Here is a 25,809-nt window from a genome sequence, read left to right on the forward strand (position 1 = left end):
CTTCCTTATGGTTTAGGGTATGGTGGGAAGAGAACTATCAGGAAGTGGGAAGAGCTAGGTTCCAGTCCCAGCACTTCTGGATCTCTGGGACCTTGGGTAAGCCACTTAGCCTCTGGAGCTCAGTTTTTCCAATGTGAAGAAAGGGAACCATAGTATCTATCCCATTAGTTGTTGGGGAATTAGATAAGAAAACATCACAGGACTTAAGAGTAAAGTTTTGGTGTCGTGGCACCTGGGTCATGTTTCCAGGTACCCTGTGACGTTGGATTGGTTTTCACTCTCTCTCCAAGGCTCCATGGTTCCTATGAGGCTCTGAAAGGTGGGAACACTACGGAGGCCATGGAGGACTTCACAGGAGGGGTGACAGAGTTTTTTGAGATCAAGGATGCTCCCAGAGACATGTACAAGATCATGAAGAAAGCCATCGAGAGAGGCTCCCTCATGGGCTGTTCCATTGATGTAAGTCCAGGGTATGGGATGCAGGGGAGGGAGCAGCCAGCTATCAGGAAGCCACTCACATGATGAAAAGCACCGTAGGGCTTTTCCTCTAGGACAGGGTGGATATTTTGTTTTAGGGAACAGGAACTGGCTCTCAACTTTGAAAATTTCTCAGGGAAAAAGTGTTCCTGGAGATTTTTTACTAAAGAGGTTAGTAAAAGGGGCAAAAGGATTCCAAGCCCTGGACTTCAGGTAGATGGTCCAGAGGCCTGTCAGCACCAGCATCTGTGGTCAGTGCTGCTTGGCCCCAGTATGTCCTAATTAAGCTGGCCACATCCGTGGTTCTGGACCTGAGCCCTTGGTCCAAGGCTAAGGGCCAGCCTAATACAGCCTCCTGGTCACCGAGCTTTGATCCTATCTCTCACTTAGGACATGGGCTTTGTGTTGTAATGTGGGAGAAGCTTGGCCTGCAGGAACAGTCTCAGTGCCACAGAATGCTGTGAACCAAGACTGGGGCCAAGGGAAAGAGATAGTAGACTGGCCAGGCCTCCTGAGTTTCAGGAGGCTCACCTGCTCTAGAGGCCGCTTAGTGTGCAATAGTCTTGGCACTTTCCATCACCGAGGAAAGGGCCCCAGCTGATTTCCTGAATTTCCTTCCTTTTCCAGTGCTCCAAGTGGGTCTGAAAGCCTGGGAGGGTCAGCTAGCATTAAACACCCATAGATGAACATTTTCTTTCTGTATCACTTTTCTCCACCTTGTCTCCATTCACACTGTTTATCTCTCCTCTTTTCCTTGTCTGTCCCCTCCCTTCTTTCCGTCTCCTTCCCTTTCTATCACCCTCCCTTGTTCGCTCTCGCTCCTTCTTCTGGACTGTCCCCGGCCCCCCCCAATCGGGCCCCAGGATGGCACAAACATGACCTATGGAACCTCTCCTTCTGGACTGAAAATGGGGGAGTTGATTGCACGGATGGTGAGGAATATGGATAACTCGCAGCTCAGGGACTCAGACCTCGTCCCCAGAGGCTCAGATGACAGACCGACCCGGGTGTGTACACCTCCAACTGTCAGGACTGACCACCCCTCCAATGGCCATGACCCAGGGCCTGTGGGTGTTAGACTCCCCTCAGCAGCCGGGGCCTTACACACTGACCTCCATGTGGGCTTCCAAGGGACTGGGTTGGAATAACTTGCCTGCCCCGAGGCTCCTGAAAAGGGTGGGAGAGGCAGGATTTGGAGGGAATCTCTGTGAAAGTTCCTTCATACCCTGTGGTCCTGGCAGTTTCTTGGATAACAAATTAACAAGCAGAAATATGAGAGACTTGGTTTATTTTTAAAATATTTCTCCTCTAATTCATTCATTTGTTCATTCAATACTATTTATTGGGCTCCTACTAAGAACCAGACACTCTTCTAGTAAACCAACAAAATAGGTTTTTTAAAAAGATTTTTATTTATTGATTTATGAGAGACACAAAGAGAGAGGCAGAGACATAGGCAGAGGGAGAAACAGGCTCCTTGCGGGGAACCCAATGCAGAACTCGATCCCAGGATCTGAGATCACGATCTGAGCCAAGGCAGACGCTCAACCACTGAGCCACCCAGGCATTCCAGACAAAATAGTTTTTGTTCACTAGAATAGTCTCTTCCCTCATGGAGCTTATATTCTAATACTTTCAGTAGTGCACATTCACTGAAGAACACTGACTGAGCCACACAGAAAAGCACAGAGGAAATATTAACCTCTATCTTCTTCCGTCTAACGGCAGTAACTCTAAGTATTTAGTATAAATCCATCTAAGATTTTGCTATGTATACAGTTCATCTAAATGTTTCCTTTTAAAATGTCATACTCAACATACCTCTTTGCAGTATGCTTTTTTTCATTTAGCTTTAGATCCTTAATGTGCCAATATGAATTATACTGTTAATGTGCCTCCTAAAACATTTTTAGTGGCTGCACAGTATGCCAACACACAGAGAAGTTTTAATTTATTAACCCAATAACCTATTATTGAAAAATTGGATGGTTTTCTCTTTCTTGGGTTGGCTATTATTCTTAAATCCTATCGTGATAGAGAGCCAAGACATACATCTTTGGGACAGACTGCCAGCAGAGCAACTGCTCGGTGTGCATAAGTAATGCCAAAGGAGTCATTTCAAGTGGTTTTCCAGGTCTAGACTTGAGGGATGTGTGGATCTCCTATCCCATCCCTTTCTATACAGCATGGTCTGGGGCATATAAGGACTGAAATGTGGAAGAGGCTAAGATGCCAAAAGCCCTGGCTCTTCCCATATCTCTGAGCTTGAAAAGACTCATAAATTGCACAGCCCTGTATGGTTCCAGGAAGCTCTTCTTAAAGGTGTTTCATTACCAGGCAATGTGAAGCCACAGAAATTTGGTCCAGGGCTCACTGGACATTGGAGATCCTACCCCTCCGCTGAGCATTTCCTGGGGCTGCCACTTGGGAATTGCTGCAAACAGAGGGGCTTCCCCTGCCACCTAGGCTGAGTCATGCCTGAGCAAGACTCGCATCTGGCCTCCTCCAAATTTCCTTCCCGGGCACTGTGACTCTTGATTTCTTGAGTATCATGTTCTCCGTGAGTCTGGAGGAGGTGAGGGGATATACAGAAAGGAGGTCAGACCTATTGTTTTGTCTAACCTCTTTTCTCAATTCCTTTCTTTTCCAGGAATAGTCAACTCTGGGTGGGATCTGGGGAAGGGGAACCTGAGCCCAGGGCAGACTCCTTTCCCTATTCTTCCTTCAAAGACCCCAAGAGATCCAGAAAGAAGGGGCAGGGTTCTTCTCACCTACCTCAACATTGTCCCAGCCTCACAGTGATCTCTGATGGTCAGAACAGACCTTTTTGGGGCAACCAGCTTGAGGGAAACCACTTGTCTGGGCTGTGTCTTTTTGACTCTCTAAAAGGGCCAGTAGTGGTCTTCACATGGCCAGGAGGCCCGTTCTCAGAGCGTGGAGGAGTCCTTGTCCTCGCAGACCCCGGAAAATATCTAATGTGCACTTTGTCTCAGGCAGCGGAACTTCTGCTGCCCACCCCCTGACAGGATGTCTGGTTTTTGCTCCACAGACAATTGTTCCGGTTCAGTATGAAACAAGAATGGCTTGCGGGCTGGTCAAAGGCCATGCCTACTCGGTCACTGGGCTGGAGGAGGTGAGGCTGGCAGGCTGGGCGGGCTTGGGAGCCACCTGGGTCGCCCCCTTAAGTCAGGACTTAGCTTCCTTGGCCTCTTCACCTCTTGCCTCCTGCAAGGGATTCTGCTCAAGGTCTGGGTGCAGTGCCTGTGGCTCCAGGGAACTCTGGGACTGGTAGGGGTGCTCTGGCAACAAGGTGGCGATCGGTTCATCTTTGCTTTTAGTGCTAAAGACGGCAGTTTTCCCAACATTTCCAGGGAGGTAATAGAAAGCGCTTTGGTGTTCTGGAATTGATTTCATGGGCTCTCGTGTTTGCTGTTCTCTGGGAATTGAGTAGTTAGGATATTTTGCTGCTTCTCCCCACCCCCACCCTGCCCAGCACATCTGGCTGGAGATAGGAAACTTGTCAGGACTCCTGTGCACAGGAATGGGCAGAGACTGGAATAAGGGACACCTTTTTTTTTTTTTTTTTGGTAGATTTTATTTATTTATTGAGAGAGAAAGAGGCAGAGACACAGGCAGAGGAAGAAGCAAGCTCCCTGAAGGGAGCCTGATGTAGGACTTAATCCCAGGACCCCAAGATCACACCCTGAGCTAAAGGCTCAACCACTGAGCCACCCAGGTGTCCTGGGGCACCTTTGAGTGGCACCTCAATCGGTCCACCTATGAGTGGCAGGGGGGAGGGGGAAGGCATTTGTCTATAGTTCCTCAGCAGCAGGGGTGTTTTTTTTCTAATTCAGAGACACCTAATGCGCTAGAGTGGCCCTACAGTGTACATCCTCCCTCCTCCCCCAAAGCTCATCATGGCTGGGAAAATCACTTCTTAGAAGATAGCCATGACCTCTGCGGACTCAGTCCTAAGGTTCTGACTCCTCCTCCTCCTATCATTCCACAGAGAGCCTCTGATTCATCTCCTTGACCAGGACCAGGCAGGACAGCCCCTGTACAGGATTCCCTCCCTATCCCCATCCTAGCCCTCAGGGCCAGACAGAAAAATCCCCTTTCCAGAAAGGCCCAGATCTAGAGAGCTTTTTTCTCTTTGCCCAAGGCCCTCTTCAAGGGTGAAAAAGTGAAGCTGGTGCGGCTGCGGAACCCCTGGGGCCAGGTGGAGTGGAACGGCTCCTGGAGTGATGGGTAGGTGACAGAGTGGGGCAGGGTGCCCGCAGAGCTCAGGGCAAGGCTGGGCTGGATACTGCACCACAAGAGTACTCCAAATATTTGGTCTAAAATTACCCTCAAAACCCATGATCGGCAGAGAGGAAGAGGGGATGTGGGCTCCAGGGAAGGGCCCACAGAGGAGCCAGGGGAGCTGGAGATCCAGAGACCTCTCTGATGGCCACTGGCTGAATAGGAAAGAATCTAGACAGCATGGGCTAGGTCCAGGTAGCAGCGAAGTTTGAATGTAGGGTTCTGGACTAGACAAGCAATTTCCCTTCTCTGTTTCCTTATCTGTCAAATGGGAATAATGTTCCCACTTAAGTGGTAGGCTAGAGAGTACCTAGCCAGTGCTAAGATTTCCCCGCCCTCGCTATCCCCATATAAAGGTGCACAGTCCCCTGAAAGATCTTGCTGCTTATCAACGGGGAAGAACCAACTGGGTGCAACAAAAATAACAAACATAGGGAAGTTATATAATGGCTCCAAAACATTAACAAAGCCTTTATAGGGCACCTAGTCACTGATTCCCAATTGCCTCACTGAGTGGTGGGTGGCCCCTTAAGCTCAGGGGTAAGACTCAGAGGCCGCATGCACTCTTCAGCTCTTGTGCTTACCTCCACCGAGGGCACCATCATTACTGGTTCCTTCAGCTACCCCTTCACTTAACAAGTATTACTGAGCTGAGCACCTACTGGACAGCAGGCCCTCTGGTCACTGAGGATAGTCTGTGACCAGGCTGCTTCCTCGGATAGCCTGAGTCATCTGCTGACTCTAGTCTTCTTCCAGCCTCTTGCAGACATTCACCTCATTCCTTCCCTCATCGGTGAGACAAATCCTCATTTCCTCTGTGCCGAGCAAGTGGTAGGCCCCATGCTATACTACCTAGGGACTTAGAACTGAACAGAAGCTGAATGGAAAGAAATCAGAGGAGGAGACAAACCATGAGAGACTCTTAATTCTGGGAAACAAACTGAGGGTTGCTGGAGGGGAGAGGGTGGGTGGATAGGGTAACTGGGTGATGGGCATTAAGGAGAGCACATGATGTAATGAACACTGGGTGTTGTAACTGATAAATTATTGAAAACTACAACTGACACTAATGATGTTGATTAATTGAATTTAAATTAAAAAAAAATGAACAGAGAGACACAGGCCGTGCTCCTGTAGACTTCAAATTCCTAGTGGGAAGAAGAACAACAACAATAACTAATAATGAAGATAAATGCTATTGTAAAGGTCACCTAGTTTGGGTGGGATGGGAAGAGTGGGGAAAGGTTGCCCAAGAGAGCAGCACGTGACACAGGCTGTCTGCTCAAGGAAGGTCTTGGGGCACATCGATTGTCTGCTGGCCCAGGCCACCCACAGGGACCCTCACTGTGTTCTCCAGAACCATAGTTTGGTGTCCAGCCTTAACCCACATCCGGCCAATGCCTCCATCACAGGGGCTGCTGATGGGGCTCATCTCTGGGTCATTCAAGGAGACCACCCTCCCCGCACCGGGTCCCTCCTTCTGCTCTCCGGAACCTCCATTTCCCTTCAAGCATTCCGTGACCCCAAGCCCTTCCTCAATCTCTTACCTTGCCAGGGACGATCCAGTTTAGCTTTATTCTCCAGTGTATCTGAACCCCAAATGTACTTTATTTCCTCCCTCTTGAGGAGAGTGTGGAAAACCAGCCAGCCTTTAGAAACACAAAGTGAGGCTATTTCCTGGGGTGGCAGGAGAAGAGAAATGTTTACATGCTTGGCGTTTTCCTTAGTAACTCAAACAGCTACTTATGAGATGGCAGGCGCTGGTCTAAAAGTTTTGCATGTGTTATTTCATTCATTGCTCATTGCAGCCCTATAAGTAGATTATGATACTCATTCTCCTTCTGCAGTTGGGAAAACAGACGCTGAGAGGTTAAGTGACATGCCCAACGCTACACAGCTAGTACTGGTATTATTTCATGGGATCCGGAGGGCCGCCGGGGTCAGAGTTGGGGGCTCAGTTGGTTAGATGTCTGACTCTTCATCTCTGCTAGGGTCTTTTTTTTTTTTTTTTTAAGATTTATTTATTTATTCATTCAGAGAGAGCAAGAGAGAGGCAGAGACACAAGCAGGCTCCATGCAGGAAGCCCGATGTGGGACTCAATCCTGGGTCTCCAGGATCACACCCCGGGCTGCAGGCGGCGCTAAACCGCTGCGCCACCGGGGCTGCCCTCTGCTAGGGTCTTAATTGCAGAGTTGTAAATTTAAGCATGAAGCCTACTTTAAAAAATAAAATCTAAACTAAAGGGAATTCAACTCTTAACCTTTAAAGTATGAGGAACGATATAAAAAAAAAGATCAGCCAGAGAAGGATTGAGCCCTTACAAACCCACTTAAGGCCTTCCTCCTGTGGATGGTGGAAAGGTATTCTTGGGTTTTACACTGAGGGGATCGAATCAGATTTCCACTTCAATGCTTTGTGCTTGCTACAACTTGGAGGTGGGCTTCTCTTTCAACTTTTTCATATTTCCCCTGTCCCGACCTACATCAGGCCTCCCCTTCTTCCTTCCATAATCCCTCCATTTTCTCTCCAGTTGGAAGGACTGGAGCTTTGTGGACAAAGCTGAGAAGGCGCGTCTGCAGCACCAGGTCACTGAAGATGGAGAGTTCTGGTGAGTTCAGAACCCAGGAGGACCCCAAAGCATAAGGGATGAGGTGGGGAGCTGAAATCTCAAACCTCAATCCCTGGAAAGAGGCCATCAGACCCCAGCCCTCAGGACATCTGGCCCCTGTTCTTCTCCTCCAGCGCAAGGCCCAGGAAGGATGGGTTTTGGAGAGGAGCCAGCCAGGTCACAGAGATGACTGAGCCTGGGACCAGGCCAGCATGGTGGGGCGTCTGTGTCACCTGTGCCCCTCCGTGGCATATATGGCTCCAGCCATTTGCTCCCTGGCCTATGCAGAGCCGTCTTCTGAGCCCAGCTCTACCTTGCTCACCTGATGCCACCCTCACTCTGACAGATAATTTCTACTCAGCCCTCGAGCCTCAGCTTAAAGGGGACTTTCTTCAGGATCCCTTTGTTTTGCCCAGGACTGGGATTCATTAGTGAGACTTGTCATCCTCAAATTGCTCACTTAGTTGTCTGTCCTCCCCTAAACTGTCTTTCTGCTGAGCCCAGCAAAGTGCCTGGGCCTGATGTGGAGGGACATGGTACCACCGGAGAATTGAATTTCTGCCAAGCTCTCCCATCAAGGATGCAGAAGTTTGAGTCATTACTGGAAGAGATGGTAGTTTAGGTGTGGAGACATAAGAACTGTCAGTGTTCACCCTAAAGAGGAGAGACAAGGTCGTCTCTGGGGCCAGGCACAAGTTCTCCTGAACTGTCCGATCGTGCTCCGCTTGACCCAGAGTCTTACCTTTCCCATCCTCCCACATGGGTCTCTCTCTTCCAACCTCTCAGGATGTCCTACGATGACTTCATCTACCATTTCACAAAACTGGAGATCTGCAACCTCACGGCCGATGCCCTGGAGTCCGACAAGCTGCAGTCGTGGACGGTGTCTGTGAACGAGGGCCGCTGGGTGAGGGGCTGCTCTGCCGGAGGCTGCCGCAACTTCCCAGGTGGGAGAGGTTCAGGGTGCGGGAGGGTCCAAGCAGAGCAAGTTCTGAGTGGAACTGAGTCTGTGCTAAGTTCCAGGTGTATCTTCTCGTATGAAACCCTCCCCATTTTACCGAGAAGGAAATGGCCACGCTGAGGAGTGTGCAGTAGGGGGCTGGTGACAACTTTTAAGCAGGACACTGTGTCAGAATGATACTGTGTCCATAATGCTGAGGATGGAACTGGAAACAGCAGCGACTGCAAGGGTGTGAGCCAGAGAGGATGAAAGCCAGAGCCAGTCGTGAGCATCGGAGATGGAGGGAAGGGGGCAGATTTAGGTGACAGAATATTGGGTGAAGTCCCTGAAGAATGACTTCAAGTTTGAGGGGGCCTGAGTGGATGGGGTCAATGTCGCAATATAAGACACAGGAGGAAAACTCTGTGTTGTTTTTCAGTGGAGTTGGTCATGGGCTTGTGGGGAGGGGAGTTGAATTTGGGACATAGGAAGTTTGAGGCACCTGTAGAATATCCAAGTGAAGTTGTGTCGTAGAGAATTGGGTGCACAGATTAGAATGGTACTTGGTTGTATGATTAGAACTCAGTATATGTTTGTGGAAGAGAGAATGGAAAGAAGAGAAGAAGGAGGGAAGGAAGGAAGGAAGGAAGGAAGGAAGGAAGGAAGGAAGGAAGGAAGGAAGGAAGGAAGGAAAGAAGGAAGGAAAGAAGGAAGGAAAATAGAAGGGAGAGAGGAAGAGAAGGAGGGAGGGAGGGAGTCAAATGAAAATGAGGGCTGGGATCTTTATCTCAGGCATCATCAGTGTGCAGGAATGGTTAAAAAGTGGATAAGACAGCCTCGGGGGGGCAGAGTAGTGGGGTGTGAGAGAGGCCTAAGAGCAAATCCCAGGCACTCAACGGCAGAGAATGAGAATCCCAGGTCAGAGAGAAAGGAGGAGCCATCCAGCTCGCAGTGGGCCTCCGTCTGTATAAAGGTATAGGCTATGCCCTGCTCCCCCCACATAATTTGACAAAGGCCTGAATCATTCCTTCTGTATTTTTTTTAAGTTTTCTTTATTTATTCATGAGAGACACAGAAACAGGCAGAGGGAGAAGCAGGCTCCTCACTGGGAGCCTGATGTGGGACTCAATCCTGGATCCTGAGATCACGCCCTGAGCTGAAGGCAGAAGCTTAAACACTGAGCCACCCAGGCATCCCATTCCTTCTGTATTTATTGAGCACCTAGATGCAGGAGATAGATCGGCTGCTTCTGTCTTATTTCTCTTCCTGCCCTTTCTCTGAGAGGCAGATCTGAATGTACATTTCCTTCCTGGGGGGCACAGACACTTTCTGGACCAACCCACAGTATCGCCTGAAACTCCTGGAGGAGGACGACGACCCTGACGACTCCGAGGTGATCTGCAGCTTCCTGGTGGCCCTAATGCAGAAGAACCGGCGGAAGGACCGCAAGCTGGGGGCCAACCTCTTCACCATTGGCTTTGCCATCTACGAGGTGTGCAGTTCCTAATGGTTGTCAGCCCAAGAAACACCCACATTCCTCAGCGGGGAGGGTCTCGGAGGGCTTCCCCAATACTCAGTGACCCCCAGAACTCCTGGTATCAGGTCCACTTGAGGCAGAATCTCTTAGATATTTTTAACAAGTAGGAAAAAACCAGGATGGGGGAGGTGGAGTGGGGCTGGGGCTGGCCAGATAGGTAGATGGGAAATCAGACTTCTGCATTCACCCCACAGTTGCTAGCATTCCCTTCCTGCAAGTTTTTCATCTCGGTTCAGATGTGAAATCCACAGGATCTGAGCATCTTTGTTTTCTGTTTCTCTTCAAGGTTCCCAAAGAGGTATAGAAGTGGCAGCGGCCAGCAGTGTGTGCAGCATTGCCCAGGGGTCCTGTGCCCATCAGTGGCACATCGGGAAGCTTCCTGGTGGGGTTTGAGGGCAGGACTGTGACGGGGGAAGGGGTCTTGCCTGTCTCACAAACTCCAGAGAGTACCTCAGGGTACTGCATGACCTCCCGACTATCACTGTCCCGGTGTGCCCTTTCCTCCTTCCCACCAGAGATGGTCACACACATGCTCTCATGAATTCCTATTCACTTCTGCTCACACACTTACTCAGATTCATATGCTCTTGCACTCACAATTTACACACTCACACACACATTCTGAGGGTGACTGGAGGAATCACCTCCCTCAAACTCCAGCCAAGGCCCCTCCTGCCTCCTTGGGGTTCTTCCCCAACCTGGAGGTGATTTGGAGCTGACCAGCAGCAGTTCTGGTAAGTGGGGGAATGATAGACTTGACCTTCACTTTTGAATCACAACAGAAAAGGAGGAGGAAATGGGGTCGGGAGCTCCAGGGATATTGAGCTATTTGAGGCCTTGGGACTCGGAAGTAGGTAGGTCATGACTGTGAACTGGGTGGCCAGGGATTCGGGAGGAGACCCCTGGAGGGGCTGTTGTGAGCAGGACGGGACATCCTTGTCAGGGAGCTCAGTCCCTTGGCCCTTCTCTCCGTCAGATGCATGGAAACAAGCAGCATCTGCAGAAGGACTTCTTCCTGTACAACGCCTCCAAGGCCAGGAGCAAAACCTACATCAACATGCGAGAGGTGTCTGAGCGCTTCCGCCTGCCTCCCAGCGAGTATGTCATTGTGCCCTCCACCTATGAGCCCCACCAGGAGGGAGAATTCATCCTCCGGGTCTTCTCTGAAAAGAGGAACCTCTCTGAGTGAGTCAGCCCCACTTTCCCCACTTGTCCCTAAAAGCCCTTGCGGCCCATCCCAGAGATTGGAGACATGAGGTAGCTGGACCAGTCCCCTCCAGGAGTCCTAGGATATGCTGACCAGCTGCCCCTCTTCCTCTGCTCCTGAGCCACTGGCCACATCTCCTCCATTCATTTAGACAGTCTGTCATCCCACAGATATTTATTGAGCACCTACTATGTTCCAGGTGCTCTTCTTCTAGGCACTGAGGACAGGGCAGTGAAATAAACAGAAATCCCTGCCCTCATGGAGCTTATCATTCAGGCGTGAGACAAGGATACATGGAGGAAAAATACACATATGTATGTTAGAGGGTGATAAGTGATAAGAAGAAAGGAAGAAAGAAAATAGGGAACAGGGATAGGAAGCATTGGGGGGGTGATAGAACTTTTAGGTAACGTGGCCAGGGAAGCCAGCAAGGCCATATTCTGCATTTTTGGTTACTGTAGATGAGTTCAGAAGCCCAACTACTCTGAACTCTGTCCCTGAAAGAAACACAAGGTGCATGGGTCTGACTTTGGGGAGCTCTGGGCAAAGCCAACAAGAACCCATGTGTGTGTCCTTGGCTGCTGGGGATGCTGCCCACATGGGCGAGTTCTGTGGTAAGAGATATTAGTTCCTGGGGTTCCTTTGAGCTCCGTCTGGACTCAGTTCTGAGAAGCTGTGTGACCTGAGCAGATCCGCTCTGTGCTTCCTGCTTGCTCCTGGTGACACTGAGACCCACCCCCCTCATGTTTGTGTTTCTCACAGGGAAGTTGAAAATACAATCTCTGTGGATCGGCCAGTGGTGAGTGGTTTGGTTCTTATATGTGAAAAGGTCCAGGGGTCACCTTCCCTGATCTAGGCAGGGGACAGAAGGGTGGTGGAGGGGAGAGTGGGTATAGGGTGACTGCTCTGGGATGAGCAGACTTCCACGTTCCTGCAATCTCTGTTCATCAGGACTGGAATAACAGGCCTCCTGGCACTGGGGCCACATAGTCCAGGGGCAAGGAAGCACAGAGGGGAGAAGCTATTTGAACAGCTAGAGGGGAGGGGACAGCAAGAGAAACTTGGATTATGAGGGCCAGGCTCAGCTATGGAAAATACACACCAGCTCTGGAGTCAGTGTCAAAACCTCCCTCCTCCACCTACCAGCTGGGTGATTTGGACAAGTTGCATAACCCCTCAGTTTCCTACTCTGTAAAATGGGGATAATATTATGGGCCTCGCCAGGCTTTTGTGAAGTTTGAATCAATGAGATCATGTATGTGAAGTGTCTGGCACGACATGGACTCTCAAATGGTGGCCATTATTTATGTGCTTTATATCTTACAAGGTACTTCTCACATGCCTTACCTCACCTGATCCTTGCAAGGTTTCTGTGATGTAATAAAGTTATTATTGCCCGTGGCATTCAAGCAAGGAAGTAGAGGCTCAGGGGGATTAAGTGGCTCCCTTGAGTTCACAGAACTCATAAGTGGCAGGGCTGGAACTGACATCCAGATTCTTGGAGCCCAGACTCGGGCTCTTTCCCCAGTCGCCATGCTGAGACCTGTTCCCACGTATGTGGATCCAGAGTTACAAGCACAGAGTTGGCATATGCAGTGTGTCTTTATATTGAGGAGGCTTGTGACTGCCTTGGGCCTTTGAGCTCTGATTTGTAAGCAGTTCTTTGTGCTCCGCATGACTTGGGTCAATAAGAAGATAGCAAATGCCCCATTGAACTGTCTTCTGGGTAGTCACACTCACGGGTTCTAATCCTGACCCTGACCAAGTGCTTTCTGAATTATCACAGGACATTGGTTTTGGTATTAAGTGCATTTGGTTCTATTCTTATCTTTTATTTTATGTTTTTTAAAGATTTTATTTGAGAGAGCACAAGCAGGGGCAGGGGCAGATGGAGAGGAAAGAGGGACAAGCAGATGGTCTGCTGAACTTGGAACCGGAGAGTGGGGCTCGATCCCAGGACCCTGAGATCATGACCCGAGCCAAAGGCAGATGCTTAACTCGCTGAGCCACCCAGGCAGCCCTGTTCTTATCTTTTAAACATTAGTCATCAGGGTAGTATATTTATCAGGAATTTCAAATTCAGAAGCTTATGGGAGCTGGTGTGCCACCTAAATAGGGCTGGCAGGTGCAGGGGTTTTGATGCCCTACACGGGCATATTTGCCTGCCATTCTCAACTGACACTTAGCTTCAGTATAAGATGGACTATACTGGAGTGGTGGTGACTGTGGCATCTGGAGGGCACAGGCGACAGCTGCTCTCAGCTCCCCAGATTTTTGCCACAGGGGGTCGCAGGCCCATGCAGCCTGACAGACCTTCTAGTTTTATTTATTTTTTAAATCCCTAAACCTAGATTTCCATATTAAGTCTCTACCTATGTTAAATATTTGCTTTAAAAAGGAACACACACACACACACACACACACACACACACACACACACAAATAAAACCCAAAACTCTGTAGGTCAGACAAAAATCATTTTCAGGCCAGTTTAGGTAAGCCACTTTTTTTGTGTTTTAGTAACTAAGTTCATTTAAAAATACAAAACATGAGCCAGAAGGTCCCTTTCCTTGACTGTGTCCAGGATATGAGTGTAAAAACAGAGCAGCCACCAGAGCAGCCGCCGGTCTCCAGGCCTAGAGAATTCTCACCTCTCTTCACCCTCCAGACTACTTTTGGCTCTATGTGGCCCAGATTTCTGGACCCCAGAACTATACCAAGTCACAGGAAGCCAAAAGCCACTGAGTTTTCTGAAAACTTGATTTTCACTTATTCTGCATTTATTGTTTCCTTTCCTTATGCAGAAAAAGAAAAAAGCCAAGGTGGGTGTAACCGGGTGAGTGGGTAGACAGCAGAGTGTGTTTGTGCGTGTGTGTGTATGTGTGTATGTGTGACAGCATGTGTACCACACTTGCCTCTTCCCTCACTGCCCCCCATCCTGCCCCACCTTCCGGACCCCCATTGCAGCTATGGGTGTGGATCAATGTTGGCTAACCCTGGCCAAGTGAAGGCTATGTACCAGGCACTCTTCCAGGTGCTTTCCATGGATATACTCAATCCTCACGACGACCCTGTGAGATTGGTACTGTTATTACCCCCACTTTCAGAGGAAGAAAAGGTACAGATTAACTCACTTCCCCAAGGCCACAGAGCCAGTAATTGGCAGAGCCAACACTTGGAGCCAGGCAGTCTGGCCCCAGAATCTGCTCTGAACCACCAAACCCACCTCTCCAACGAAGGAGGGAGAGGATGGCCAACCAGTGAAAATGGGCCTCTTGCAAAATCCATAAGGAGCACCCCTTCTTTCGCAGAGCAGTTTTGGCTCTGCTAAACAAGGCTTGATTCTTGGGGGGGAGTGGCAACTGGTTGTTTCTCAGGGCATGGTGAGATAGGTGTGTGAGGGTTTCCATGGAGAGGGTCTTGAGATGCCAGCTGCCTGTTCTGTAGACAGGACTGCTCCTTCCCTCGCTTCTCTTTTCCTTGCCCGCTCCCCACTCCTCTGTTTTTCTTAGCTTGCTGGGTTGGGGTGGAAAAGGATACCCAGAGAGGCTAAGTCACTGCCAGGGCTCTAGATAAAGCCTGTTCCAAATCCCCTTCTAGACAAGTGACCTTTCATTCCAAACACCGGCTCCTCCAAGCCATGGGACCCGATAGACTCTGCATGCTGTGTCCAGGTAGCACTGGGGAAAAGGGAGGGGATCATATCCCCATAGCCCCAGAGGAGCTCACCAACTTGAGCTCTAACTGGTTTAATGAGGGAATGAGAACTACCTGGACAACTTTCCTTCTTGGAGTCGTGGGAGGTTGCCATGATCTACTGATTCACCAGGGCCTCTAAGATCTCCTCCTAAGTGTCCTGGTTATAACCACTGTGCTATAAGGACACTATTGCTCAAAGTGACCATGCGTGCTAAGAGCATCTCAGAGGCCACAGAGCAAAGTGACCATGTGTGCTAAGAGCATCTCAGAGGCCACAGAGCAAAGCTTTCATCTGGGACGAGGGGCACTGTTCCCTTTGTGTGGTTTTAGAATTCAAGATTACAGTTGTTGAGCAATCCGTACTCCTTCCTACATCCTTGCTCCATTTGCCCCATAACTTTCCTGTGGTCACCAGGGTCTACAATGATGAATAGCCCTTTCAGAATTTTGGTTTGACCACTCAGAGTGCCATCCAGAAAGGACTACTTTGGGCATCCCCAAGCCCATGAGGTAGCAGCCATAGGCCATCAGACAAGGTTTGGTGTTACTGTTTAAGGTGGTTTCTGGAAGGATCCAACATAGAGGTCCTCTAAGTATTGATGCTGGTGCAGATAAGAGCTGACATCGATCACATCGATCAAGCACCTACCACATATTAGGCACTGTGCTAGGGGTAAGTCATACATTGTTTTCTGTTACAATAGTATCTACAAGGTAGGTGCTATTATTATTCCCCTTCTATAGATATTTTACAAATATTCAGGGAAGTGAAGAGACTTGCCGAAGGACACACAGATAAGGAGTGGGGAAACTGCTCTAAACCCATGTATCTTGCCCTCACCAATCTTGTTCAGACCCCTTTAACTCCAAGCCTGTGTTATCCAGACCCACATGTGGGCCTGGAGATGTGTACCTTGGCAGGGGTGACCCCTGGCCACACCATGTTCACAGGCATACATTCTCCCTCCAACTGTGACCCACACTTGCTGTAGGATCTCCACAAGCATCAGCTGCTTGAGCAAGACCCTTTGCTTGAAAGGCAGAGCAAGCCAGGACCTTTGGGGCCTGCCAGGAACCGAAGTTCTAGGAGCTTATTGCCATAGGTCTACTCATTTGTGCTAAGCTAGATGAATAGCACGGACAGGCAGACGGGGATTCAGAAACTGGTCGAAGTTGCTTTTCTGCCTTGAGAGACCCTGACTGCCCCATTGCTTTCTGCACTGCAGCCACAAGCCTCAACAGCTTAGCCTCTTGGGCTTTCCCTGTGGGGCGTATGGCTTCAGCTCCAATCGGCATAGCATGGCTGCTGCTCTCTACTCTTTTTTGTGTCCTCTTTACTTGCATGAGCATGTCTTGAAAATATCCCTTATATTGGTGCAGCATCTAGAATGTTTTTGCAGTATGGTTATATATTCAGCATCTCATGGGTCCCCTTCTGCCCCCACCCCACCAAGAACCCTATGGAAAGGTTAAGCAGGTTTTATCATCCACATAAATGGATGAGTAACCTGAGGCCAGAGAAGATATTTCTTGTATGTGAGGGCAAGGCTGGACCTGCAGCCTGGGGTTCTGATCTCTCACCCGCTGACCATGCTACTAAACAGAGTCCCAGTTTCACCCCATCCTCTGCAGAGTCATAGAGCTTCCTCGGAGGTACCTCCCCAGCTGCTTTGGGTGACACGGCTGTGCCGAGGAAAAAAAAAGCTCTATCCTCTTCATCGACCAGAGAAGCTTGTTTTCAGTGACTTCATATACATCGGGCTTCTGGGGAAATTTAATCTGAAGTGTTTCCATTTGAAAAAAAAGCCTACAATATATTTGAAAACTGCTTTTAACATTCTTAGCATTTTCGCATGTGCTAACTGCCTTGTTTAGCCCCCAGAGCTTTTACCATCAGGAGATAAGGAACTGAGGTTCAGAGAGACTTAGCGTCTTTCCTTAAGTCACAGACAGCGTGTTAGTGGCAGGGACAGAGCTCGGCCTGAGGTTTAGGAGCTCCTAACTCTGCTCTCTTCCTCTTCACTGGACTAAGCCGCTCCAGGAGGGAGGCTGCCTCCATGTGCCCACTCAGCCTGTAATCCCTGCTTCCTTCTTACTCCTTCCCCACTTCCCTCTTCTCTCCAGCCCATCATCTTCGTTTCGGACAGAGCAAACAGCAACAAGGAACTGGGTGTGGACCAGGAATCAGAGGAGGGCAAAGACAAAACAAGCCCTGATAAGCCAGAGAAATCCCCACAGGTTTTTGAGCATGTGGCATGAATGGGGGGCTAGCACACACCTGGGATCCTCTGGATTGGAGGGGTTGTAGGGTGGGGTATCCCTTGAACATCCGGAGGTTTGGATTTATCCCACTGACCTTTCTTCTCATCAAGTTCTCCTAAAATTTGGGATGCTGCTTGGGTGAGTGTCTTAGGAGTTGGCAGCCACCCCAAGCCAGTCCTAGGCCTGGGAAGGACAGGCTGAACCTGCCTGCTGGAGCCCCCAGCCACGACAGTCAAGGAAAAGGGAGGCAAAGCCTGAGACACAATCAGCTTAAGAGAGCCCAAGACAGAACAACTCCTATTTCTTGGTCTCCTCAAGCTCTTGCCAATGAGAGGATAAAGGATAGTAGCTGAAAGGGGGGTGGACGTCAGAAATGGAGTCCTGCGGAGCCCAGAGAAGGGTATTATATTGAAGTGAGCAGAGGAGGTCATATAAAGCTTAGTGAAGGTGAGGCTAAGGGACTAGAGTCCACAGACAAATCGAGGGCCACCTTCTCTATGCTGGAGGGTCCGTGCAGTGGAGTGGGGGTCCTCTGAGGACTTAGTCTTTTTGACAGGGGTGGGTGGAGCAATCAGAATGGTCTGGTCCCCTTTGTCCTTCTGGGACTCATTTGGTTGAGGAGGTCACATTCGAAACAGTGGGGAAGGCTCTAGCTGGTGGGGGTGGGGGAAAGGGCCAAGGGGACTGTGTCCATGTCTGCATGGCTAATGTAACTCCTCTGGCTAGGATGTCACTGGGGGTCACTGCGGTCCAGAAGGCTCTCACTCTGGCTCACTGGGCTCAACTAAGAAAGAAAAGCTTTTGTCCTGCCCCCAGCTCCTGCTGCCACCTAGGGCTGTTTTAGGCCCTTTGGCTCCTTCGGCCCTGAAGGATGGGGTCTGCCCATCTCCCTGATTGCTGTGAACCAGTTTTCTTTTGTGCTTCCACAGCCACGGCCTGGCAATACTGACCAAGAGAGTGAGGAGCAGCTGCAATTCCGGAACATTTTTAGGCAGATAGCAGGCGACGTGAGTACCGCCAACCCTGACTCCTCTCCTTGATTAACTGCTCAAATGACCAGTTATTTCATTATTGTTCAGTAGGGGTCATTTAGCTTTTGGTGGAAGCAGCATGGATGTGTAGCTCGGGAATCCCCCAATCAGGGCCTTGGGTTGTAGGCCAACATCCACTTGAGGGGCTCAGAGGTCTCTTTGCTCTGAGCTGCCCACTGCAGTCTGGACACTGAGGGCACTGTGTCTCCCTTGGAAAAGCCCCGGCTTCCCAGGACGGAATAGCAATGACAGACTTTACCAACATGGACGGTTGGGATTCGTTTTGCAACCCCTCTGCTCCATCGGGTGCTGCCTTCTTGAACTGTTGTTCTCTATTCCTTTCCACCTCAGGATATGGAGGTCTGTGCAGACGAGCTCAAGAATATCCTTAACATGGTTGTGAATAAAAGTAAGTGGCTCAAACTGTATGTGGAGGATGGGCAGGCATGAGTGGGTGTCCAATTATCTGAAGGAAGCTCCTCACTCTTCTCCATACCTCCCAGATAAGGACCTGAAGACACAAGGGTTCACGCTGGAGTCCTGCCGTAGCATGATTGCTCTCTTGGATGTATCCTTCCCGCCACCCTTCCCCACCATGTTTCTCTGTCATCCATCCCTGTGCAGCCCATGGGGGCCAAGGCAATGAGGGGTGCCCAGTCAGAAAGAGGAGCCCAAATTTGTGCCTAAGGGAGGACTTGAGGTCCTAAGCCACTGGTCTGAAGAGGGCTTTTGGAGAAGGCCTAATTGGGCAGGACATTAGGTTGTAACCAGCCCCTAACCTCTGCCCTCACCTCTGGCCTGGGATTCTGCTTAGGGCCCTGCCCAAGCCAAAATAGTCCTTAGGAGACAGGCTCCTTGGGTTTTAGAGCAGACACGAACTTTGACTGTGGAGGCGTGGAGGGGAGAGTTAAATATCAGGACAGGGTGGTTGGGGAGGCTGTCTGGGGCAGAGCCTTCCTGTGTGGTGACCTTCCCTGTAGTCGCCTAGAACCCTCTCCTCCTAGTCCAGGGGGATTTCACTATGCGTGCCCTGTAGCCCTGACCTCCTTCCTCCAGACAGACGGCTCTGGGAGGCTGAACTTGCAAGAGTTTCATCACCTCTGGAAGAAGATTAAAGCCTGGCAGGTGAGAAGAGAATGAAACATGGGAGTGAAGGGGGCGGCGGGGGAGACTTAGTTCAGGGATTTACTGCATGACCTCTGTCCTCAAATTTTTTTATTGCCAGAAAATTTTCAAACACTATGACACAGACCAATCTGGTACCATCAACAGCTATGAGATGCGAAATGCAGTCAATGACGCAGGTGCTGGGGAAGAAAGTGGGTGGTGGGGACATGGACAAGGGCTGGTGGAAGCAGCAACTGGAGGGTGGGGAGACAAAGGAAGGAGAGAGTGTTTCTCCTTTCCCCCCAGGCCACAGAGTGGCTGAGAAGCAGGAAAATAGAATGCAGGCCTGGGATGCCTGGGTGGCTCAGTGGTTGAGCATCTGCCTTTGGTTCAGGAGGCCTGATCCCTAGGTCCTGGGATCGAGTCCTGCATCGGGCTCCCTGCAGGGAGGCTGCTTCTCCCTCTGCCTGTGTCTCTGCCTCTCTCTCTGTGTCTCTCATAAGTAAATAAAATCTTTAAAAAAAATAGAATGCAGGCCTAAGGACTCAGTACTTCCTCCTCCCCCATGTTGCCCTCCACAGGGTTCCACCTCAACAGCCAGCTCTATGACATCATTACCATGAGGTATGCAGACAAGCACATGAACATCGACTTTGACAGCTTCATCTGCTGCTTCGTCAGGCTGGAGGGCATGTTCAGTAAGTGGGGGTGGGGGGCTACCCTTCCATGCTCTGGGGCCTGGCAGCCTCAGCGGTACGAATCTCAGCCTATCTCCCAGTCTACCCTATCCAAGCTAAGCAAAGACAAAGGCCCTTTGGGCTTGGAATGGGCTGGTAAAGGGAGGGTGCTTGTCGAGACTCTGCCTGGCACATTTTTGCGCTGAAGGACCGCACTTCGCACGCGGTCCTTTAGAGAGGAGTTCCGATACTGGAGGGGAAGTGAGCCTGTAACTGGCCTCTGGCCTGTGCGTTCTTCCACACAGGAGCTTTTAATGCCTTTGACAAGGATGGAGACGGTATCATCAAGCTCAACGTTCTAGAGGTAAAGCCTAATAGAAGCAGTATATTCACTCTGCACCTTAACATTCAGGGCGGAGGAGTCAATGAGGCAGACTGGAGGCACTGTGTGCTCCTCACTTCCAAATGCTGGTGGAAGGATGGGAGAGGAAAGGAACATAGACACGCTCAGCAGGGAATGTGGCTCATAAGGACTGTGTACCGGGGGAAGGCTCCAAAGGGGACTCAGAGCCTAAGAAGCTTTTATGCTGGAAAACACACTTCCTAGTAGAAATTGGGGACGCATGCCCTAACCTACTGCTTCTTAGAAAGTCTTCACAGTGTCTGGCATGCTGGGGCTGTGCCTTTACCTTTACCCCATCAGACCCTTCGGGTTGGGCTCTCTTTTCTTGGTTGCATTCTGATCTCGGGACTTCCTCTTTCAGTGGCTGCAGCTCACCATGTATGCCTGAACCAAGCTGGCCTCATCCAAGGCCATACAGATCACTCAGGATTTCAGTTTCATCCAATATAGCTAGAGCCAATTACCTCAAAGGACATAGTAGCTGCACTGCCACCGCCCCCCACCCCCCCAGCCCCAGCCAGCCTCCAGGCGTCTCATCGTCTCATCGGTCTTGTTCCTCCTCTACTTCACTCCCCACTTGGCCTCAGGGCATCTGTCCACCTGTCACACCCACACTGACCCTTCAGTTAAGCAATGAGGGAGAATAGTTTTGTCCCTTTGCCACACGGAGGCAAATGTCTGTCTGTCTGCCCAGCTAGTTGTAGCGCAGCTGAGAGGTCTGCTCAGAATCTGAGTGGCCTCAGCTCTCCTTAGCTTGCTCTAGGCTGTTCACAGAGGCATTTGCCAATGGCACTCAGCACTTCCTGTGCTGGAGTCCTACATCGCCTTCGTGTTCTCCCACCCCGGGACAGTGACCAAACTAGCACTTGGTTCTGTCTCATTGTTTCAGGATGGGCCTGCTCCGGGATAAACTAGCTCAGTGGAAGAGGGCTGGATACTTTGGGCTGTCTGACTCATAAGTTTGGCTGCATTCTGAAAAAGAGTTGATCTAAATAAAGGCATGTGTATGGCTGGTTCAGTTGTGTTTTGTTTTCTCCCATTTAGATATCAACCAGAGCAGGACTGAGTAGCTTCCTATCTTATACTCAACTGCCATGCAGAGAGCCTGAGTTTCAGAATACAATGGAAGACACGTATACATGCACAAACAAAACCTGGACCCTGTGTTAATCATGCCTATTGCTATTTCCTGAACTTAGGAATCACTCCAATACTCTCCAAGATCAACAAGGAAAGGAAGGGGAATAGTTGTTGGTGTATAGAATATAAAGAATAAATGAGTCACCCCGGAGGGGCCAGTTACCTGAGTGTAATAGAACAGAGATGTAGATGTAGTTTGTTTTTTAGGAGTATCAGAACTATAACACTAATCTGACATCTGTATACACTATAAAGCGATCACCCAAAAGTCTACTTACTATCCATAACCCTACCATGGACCCCCTTTCATGCCTATCACCCACCTCACTCCCCCACCAACCCCAAACCCCTTCCTCTCTGGTAAACAAACACTGATCTGTTTTCTGTATCTTTTTGTGTTTTTTTTTTTTAGATTGCACATATGAGCAAAACCATACAGTATTTGTGTCTTTTTCCTCTTACTTCATTTAGCTTAATACTCTCAAGGTCCAGCTTTGCTATTGCCAATAGCAAGATTTCGTTATGTTTTTATGGTTCAGTAGTATGCCATACACATATGCTATAGCTTCTTTATTCACGCATCCACTGATGGACATCTAGGTTGTTCCCGTATTTTGGTTATTGTAAATAATGCTGCAGTGAACATAGGGGTATATATATCTTTTCAAATTAGTGTTTTGGTATTCTTCAAATAAATACTCTGTAGTTCAATAGCTGGATCACATGGTCTATTCTTAATTTTTTGAGCAATCTCCATACTGTTCTCCATAGTGGCTGCACCAACTTATAATCTACCAATCTACCATGGGTTCCCTTTCCTCCACTTCCTCACCAACACTTGTTACTTATCTTTTTGATAATAGCCATTCTGACAGTTGTGAGATAATAACTCATTGTGGTTTTCGTTTACATTTCCCTAATAATTAATGATGTTGAGTATCTTCATGTACCTTTTGGCCATCTGAAGGTCTTCTTTGGAGAAATATCTATTTCTCTCCATTTTTAAATGGTTTTGTTGTTGTTGTGTAAGTTCTTCATATATTTTATAATGAACCCCCTATCAGATGTATTATTTCCAATTATGTTCTCCCAGGTAGTGGGTTGCCTTTTTATTTTAATGATGGTTTCCTTTACTGTGCAGAAACCTTTTAGCTTATCTAGCCCCACGTGTTTATTTTTGCTTTTGTTTCTGTTGCCTTTGGAATCTGATCACAAAAACTATGCTAAGAGGTGCCTGAGTGGCTCAGTTGGTTGAAGATCTGCTTCGGTTCAGGTCATGATCCCAGGGTCCTGGGATCAAGCTCCACATCAGGCTCCCTGCTTGTTGGGAAGCCTGCTTCTCCCTTTCCTTGCTGTTCCCCCTGCTTGTGCTCTGTTGAATAAATAAAAATCATCAAAACAAAACAAAACAGGGGATCCCCAGGGTGGCTCAGTGGTTTGGTGCCTGCCTTCGGCCCAGGGCATGATCCTGATCCTCCCAGGATCGAGTCCCACATCGGGCTCCCTGCATGGAGCCTGCTTCTCCCTCTGCCTGTGTCTCTGCCTCTCTCTCTCTGTGTGTCTCTCATGAAAAAATGAATAAAATGTTAAAAACAAACTAATGCTAATGATGTCATGGAGCTTACCACCTACATTTTCTTCTAGGAACTTTATGGTTTCAGGTCTCACATTCAAGTCTTTAATCCATTTTGAGTTAATATTGGTGTATGGTAAAAGATAGTGTCTAGTTTCATTCTTTTGCATGTGGCTGATCAGTTTTCCCAACACCATGTATTTAAGAGACTGTCCTTTCTTATTGTATGTTCTCAGTTTGTTAGAAATTAATTGTCCATATAGGTGTGGGTTTATTTTTAGACTCTCCATTCTGTTCCATTGATCTGTGTGCCTGTTTTTGTGCCACCATACTGTTTTGTTTTAAAGATTTTACTTATTTATTCATGAGAGACACAATGAGGCAGAGACATAGGCAGAGGGAGAAGCAGGTTCTCAATGGGAGCCTGATGCAGGACTTGATCCTAGGACCCTGGGATCATGACCTGAGCCAAAGGCAGATGCTCAATCACTGAGCCACCCAGGTGCCCCAGGACCATGTTTTGATTCCTATAGCTTTGTAGAATAGTTTGTACCCAGGTAGTAACCAGCCTGGCTCTTCTTTGTTAAGATTGCTTTGGGTTTGGGGGTTCTCTTGTGGTTCCATAAAAATTTTAGGATTGTTTTTTCTTTTCTGTGAAATAGGTCATTGGGGTTTTGATAGGGATTGCATTGAAATCTGTAGATTGCTTTGGGTAATGTCGGCATTGTAACAATATTCTTTCAATCCATGAGCACTGAATCTTTTTTCATTTATTTGTGTCTTCAGTTTCTTTCATTAATGTTTTGTAGTTTCCAGTGTATATATCTTTTATCTCCTTGGTTAAATTGATTCCTAGGCACTTTATTCTTTACGATGTAATTTTAAATGGGGTTTTTTGGATGGATTTCTTTTGGGTAGTTCATTATCAATGTTTAGCAATGTAATATATTTTTTGTATGTTGATTTTATATCCTGAACTTTATTTACTGAATTCTTTTTATTCTAAGTTTTCTTGTGGGGTCTTTAGGAGTTTCTATATATATATACATATATATATATATATCATGTTATCTGCAAATAGTGGCAGTTTTACTTCTTCCTTTCCAATCTGGATGCCTTTTATATCGTTTTCTTGCCTAACTGCTTTGGCTAGGACTTCTAATTCCTATGTTGATAAGTGGTGAGAGTGGGCATCTTTGTCTTGTTCCTGATCTTAGAGAAAAAGCTTGTACCCTCCCCGCTCAGTATGTTGTTAGCTGCGGGCTTGTCATATACGGCCTTTATTATGTTGAGGTATGTTCCCTCTATACCCACCACTTTTGAGTTACCATAAATGGCCGTTGAATTATGTCAAAGGCTTTTTCTCCATTTATTGAGATGATCATGTTTTTATCCTTTTTTGTTAATGTGAATTATATGGACTAACAGGTGTTGAACCATCCTTGTATCACTGGAATAAATCCCATTTGATTATGGGTTATAACCTTTTTATTTTTAGGGTTATAACCTTTTTAATAAACGAATTTGATTTGCTATTATTTTGTTGAAGATTTTTGAATGTATAATCATCAGGTATATTGGCTTGTAATTTTCTAGTAATTCTTGTCTGGTTTGGTATTAGGATAATGATGGCCTCATAAAATGAGTTTGGGAATGTCCCCTCTTCTGTTTTTGTTTTTGTTTTGTTTTTTGGAAGAATATGAGAAGAATTGGTATTAATTCTTCTTTGAATGTTCAGCAGAATTCACCAGTGAAGCTATCTCGTCCTGGATTTTTGTTTGTTGAGAGGTTCTTTTACCGATTCAGTTTCCTTACTAAGCAATCAGTCTGTTCAGATTTTTCTATTTCCTATTGATTCAGCATGTTTCTAGGAATATATCCATCTTTTCCAGGTTACCAAATTTGTTGGTGTATAATTGTTCATAGTGGTCTCTAATGATCCTTTGTATTTCTGTGCTATCAGTTGTAATGTATCCTCTTTCAAATCTGATTTTGGTTCTCTTTTTTTCTTGGTAACTCTAGCTAAAGGTTTGTCGGTTTTATCTTATCAAAGAAGCAGCTCTTAGTCATTTATCTTTCTACTATCTAAAATAGTCTCTTTTTTATATATGTTTCCATTCTTCTACTTACTTTGGGCTTCCTTTTTTTCTTTTTCTTTTTTTTTTTTTTTTGACAGAGAAAGAGCATGCATGAGTGGGGGGAAGGAGGTAGAGAGAGGGAGAGAGGGAATCTTAAGCAGTATCCACATCCAGCATGGAGCCCAATCAGGGCTCAATCTCACAACCCTGAGATCACGACCCGAGATGAAATCTAGAGTCGGATGCTTAACCAACTGAGACACCCAGGCACCTGTTTTTTCTTTTTGTTGTTGTTGTTATTTTAGCTATAACCATTAGACTACTTGAGATTATTTCTGTTCTCATTTGTCTCTAGGTGGGTTTTTTTTTTTTTTTGTATCTCCTTTGATTTCTTCAATGACTTACTGAGTTTTAAGTGGCATGTTGTTTAATCTCCATATTTGTGTGGTTTTTCCAGTTTTCTTACTAAAACTGATTTCTAGTTGCATACAATTGTAGTTGAAGATGCTTGATATGACTTCAATATTGAATTTATTGAAATTCGTTTTACTGCCCAGCTAACATTCCATGTATACTTGAGAAGAATGTGTATTTTGCTGCTTGAATGGAGTGTTCTCAGTATATACTGAGTCCGTCTGGTTGTGGCATAGCTGCTGCACAGAGAAGGTGAGCATGGAACATGCCTAGCCCCAGATGTGATGTACTCACTTGGCCCAGTCATGGTGCAACTGTTTACACAGGTTCAGTGGGACAAGGAACATGCTCAC

At 47.9% G+C, this 25,809-nt stretch overlaps 1 protein-coding gene across 6 annotated transcripts in view; it reads left to right on the forward strand.

Moving 5' to 3' along the window:
* CAPN3 (calpain 3) overlaps positions 1-21,558 on the forward strand; it is a 55,000-nt gene extending 33,442 nt beyond the window's left edge. Inside the window, exons 5-24 of one of the 6 annotated variants that reach the window (XM_072808694.1) lie at positions 291-459; positions 1,341-1,484; positions 3,527-3,610; positions 4,640-4,725; positions 7,311-7,388; positions 8,175-8,335; positions 9,651-9,820; positions 10,152-10,163; positions 10,842-11,050; positions 11,835-11,871; positions 13,877-13,894; positions 16,896-17,009; positions 17,963-18,040; positions 18,416-18,473; positions 18,568-18,632; positions 19,121-19,189; positions 19,290-19,368; positions 19,753-19,869; positions 20,154-20,212; positions 21,296-21,558. In XM_072808694.1, coding sequence (XP_072664795.1) covers positions 291-459; positions 1,341-1,484; positions 3,527-3,610; positions 4,640-4,725; positions 7,311-7,388; positions 8,175-8,335; positions 9,651-9,820; positions 10,152-10,163; positions 10,842-11,050; positions 11,835-11,871; positions 13,877-13,894; positions 16,896-17,009; positions 17,963-18,040; positions 18,416-18,473; positions 18,568-18,632; positions 19,121-19,189; positions 19,290-19,368; positions 19,753-19,869; positions 20,154-20,212; positions 21,296-21,421 — 1,933 coding nt within the window. In that variant the 3' untranslated portion in view covers positions 21,422-21,558. Of the gene's footprint in view, positions 1-290; positions 460-1,340; positions 1,485-3,526; positions 3,611-4,639; positions 4,726-7,310; positions 7,389-8,174; positions 8,336-9,650; positions 9,821-10,151; positions 10,164-10,841; positions 11,051-11,834; positions 11,872-13,876; positions 13,895-16,895; positions 17,010-17,962; positions 18,041-18,415; positions 18,474-18,567; positions 18,633-19,120; positions 19,190-19,289; positions 19,369-19,752; positions 19,870-20,153; positions 20,213-20,612; positions 21,270-21,295 lie in introns of those variants that run through there. The other 5 variants (XM_072808695.1, XM_072808696.1, XM_072808697.1 and 2 more) reach the window with 5 other exon arrangements.
* Positions 21,559-25,809: the final 4,251 nt, after the last annotated feature.

This window comes from Canis lupus, chromosome 32, assembly GCF_048164855.1.
Source record: "Canis lupus baileyi chromosome 32, mCanLup2.hap1, whole genome shotgun sequence".
NCBI classification, from domain to species: Eukaryota; Metazoa; Chordata; class Mammalia; order Carnivora; family Canidae; genus Canis; species Canis lupus.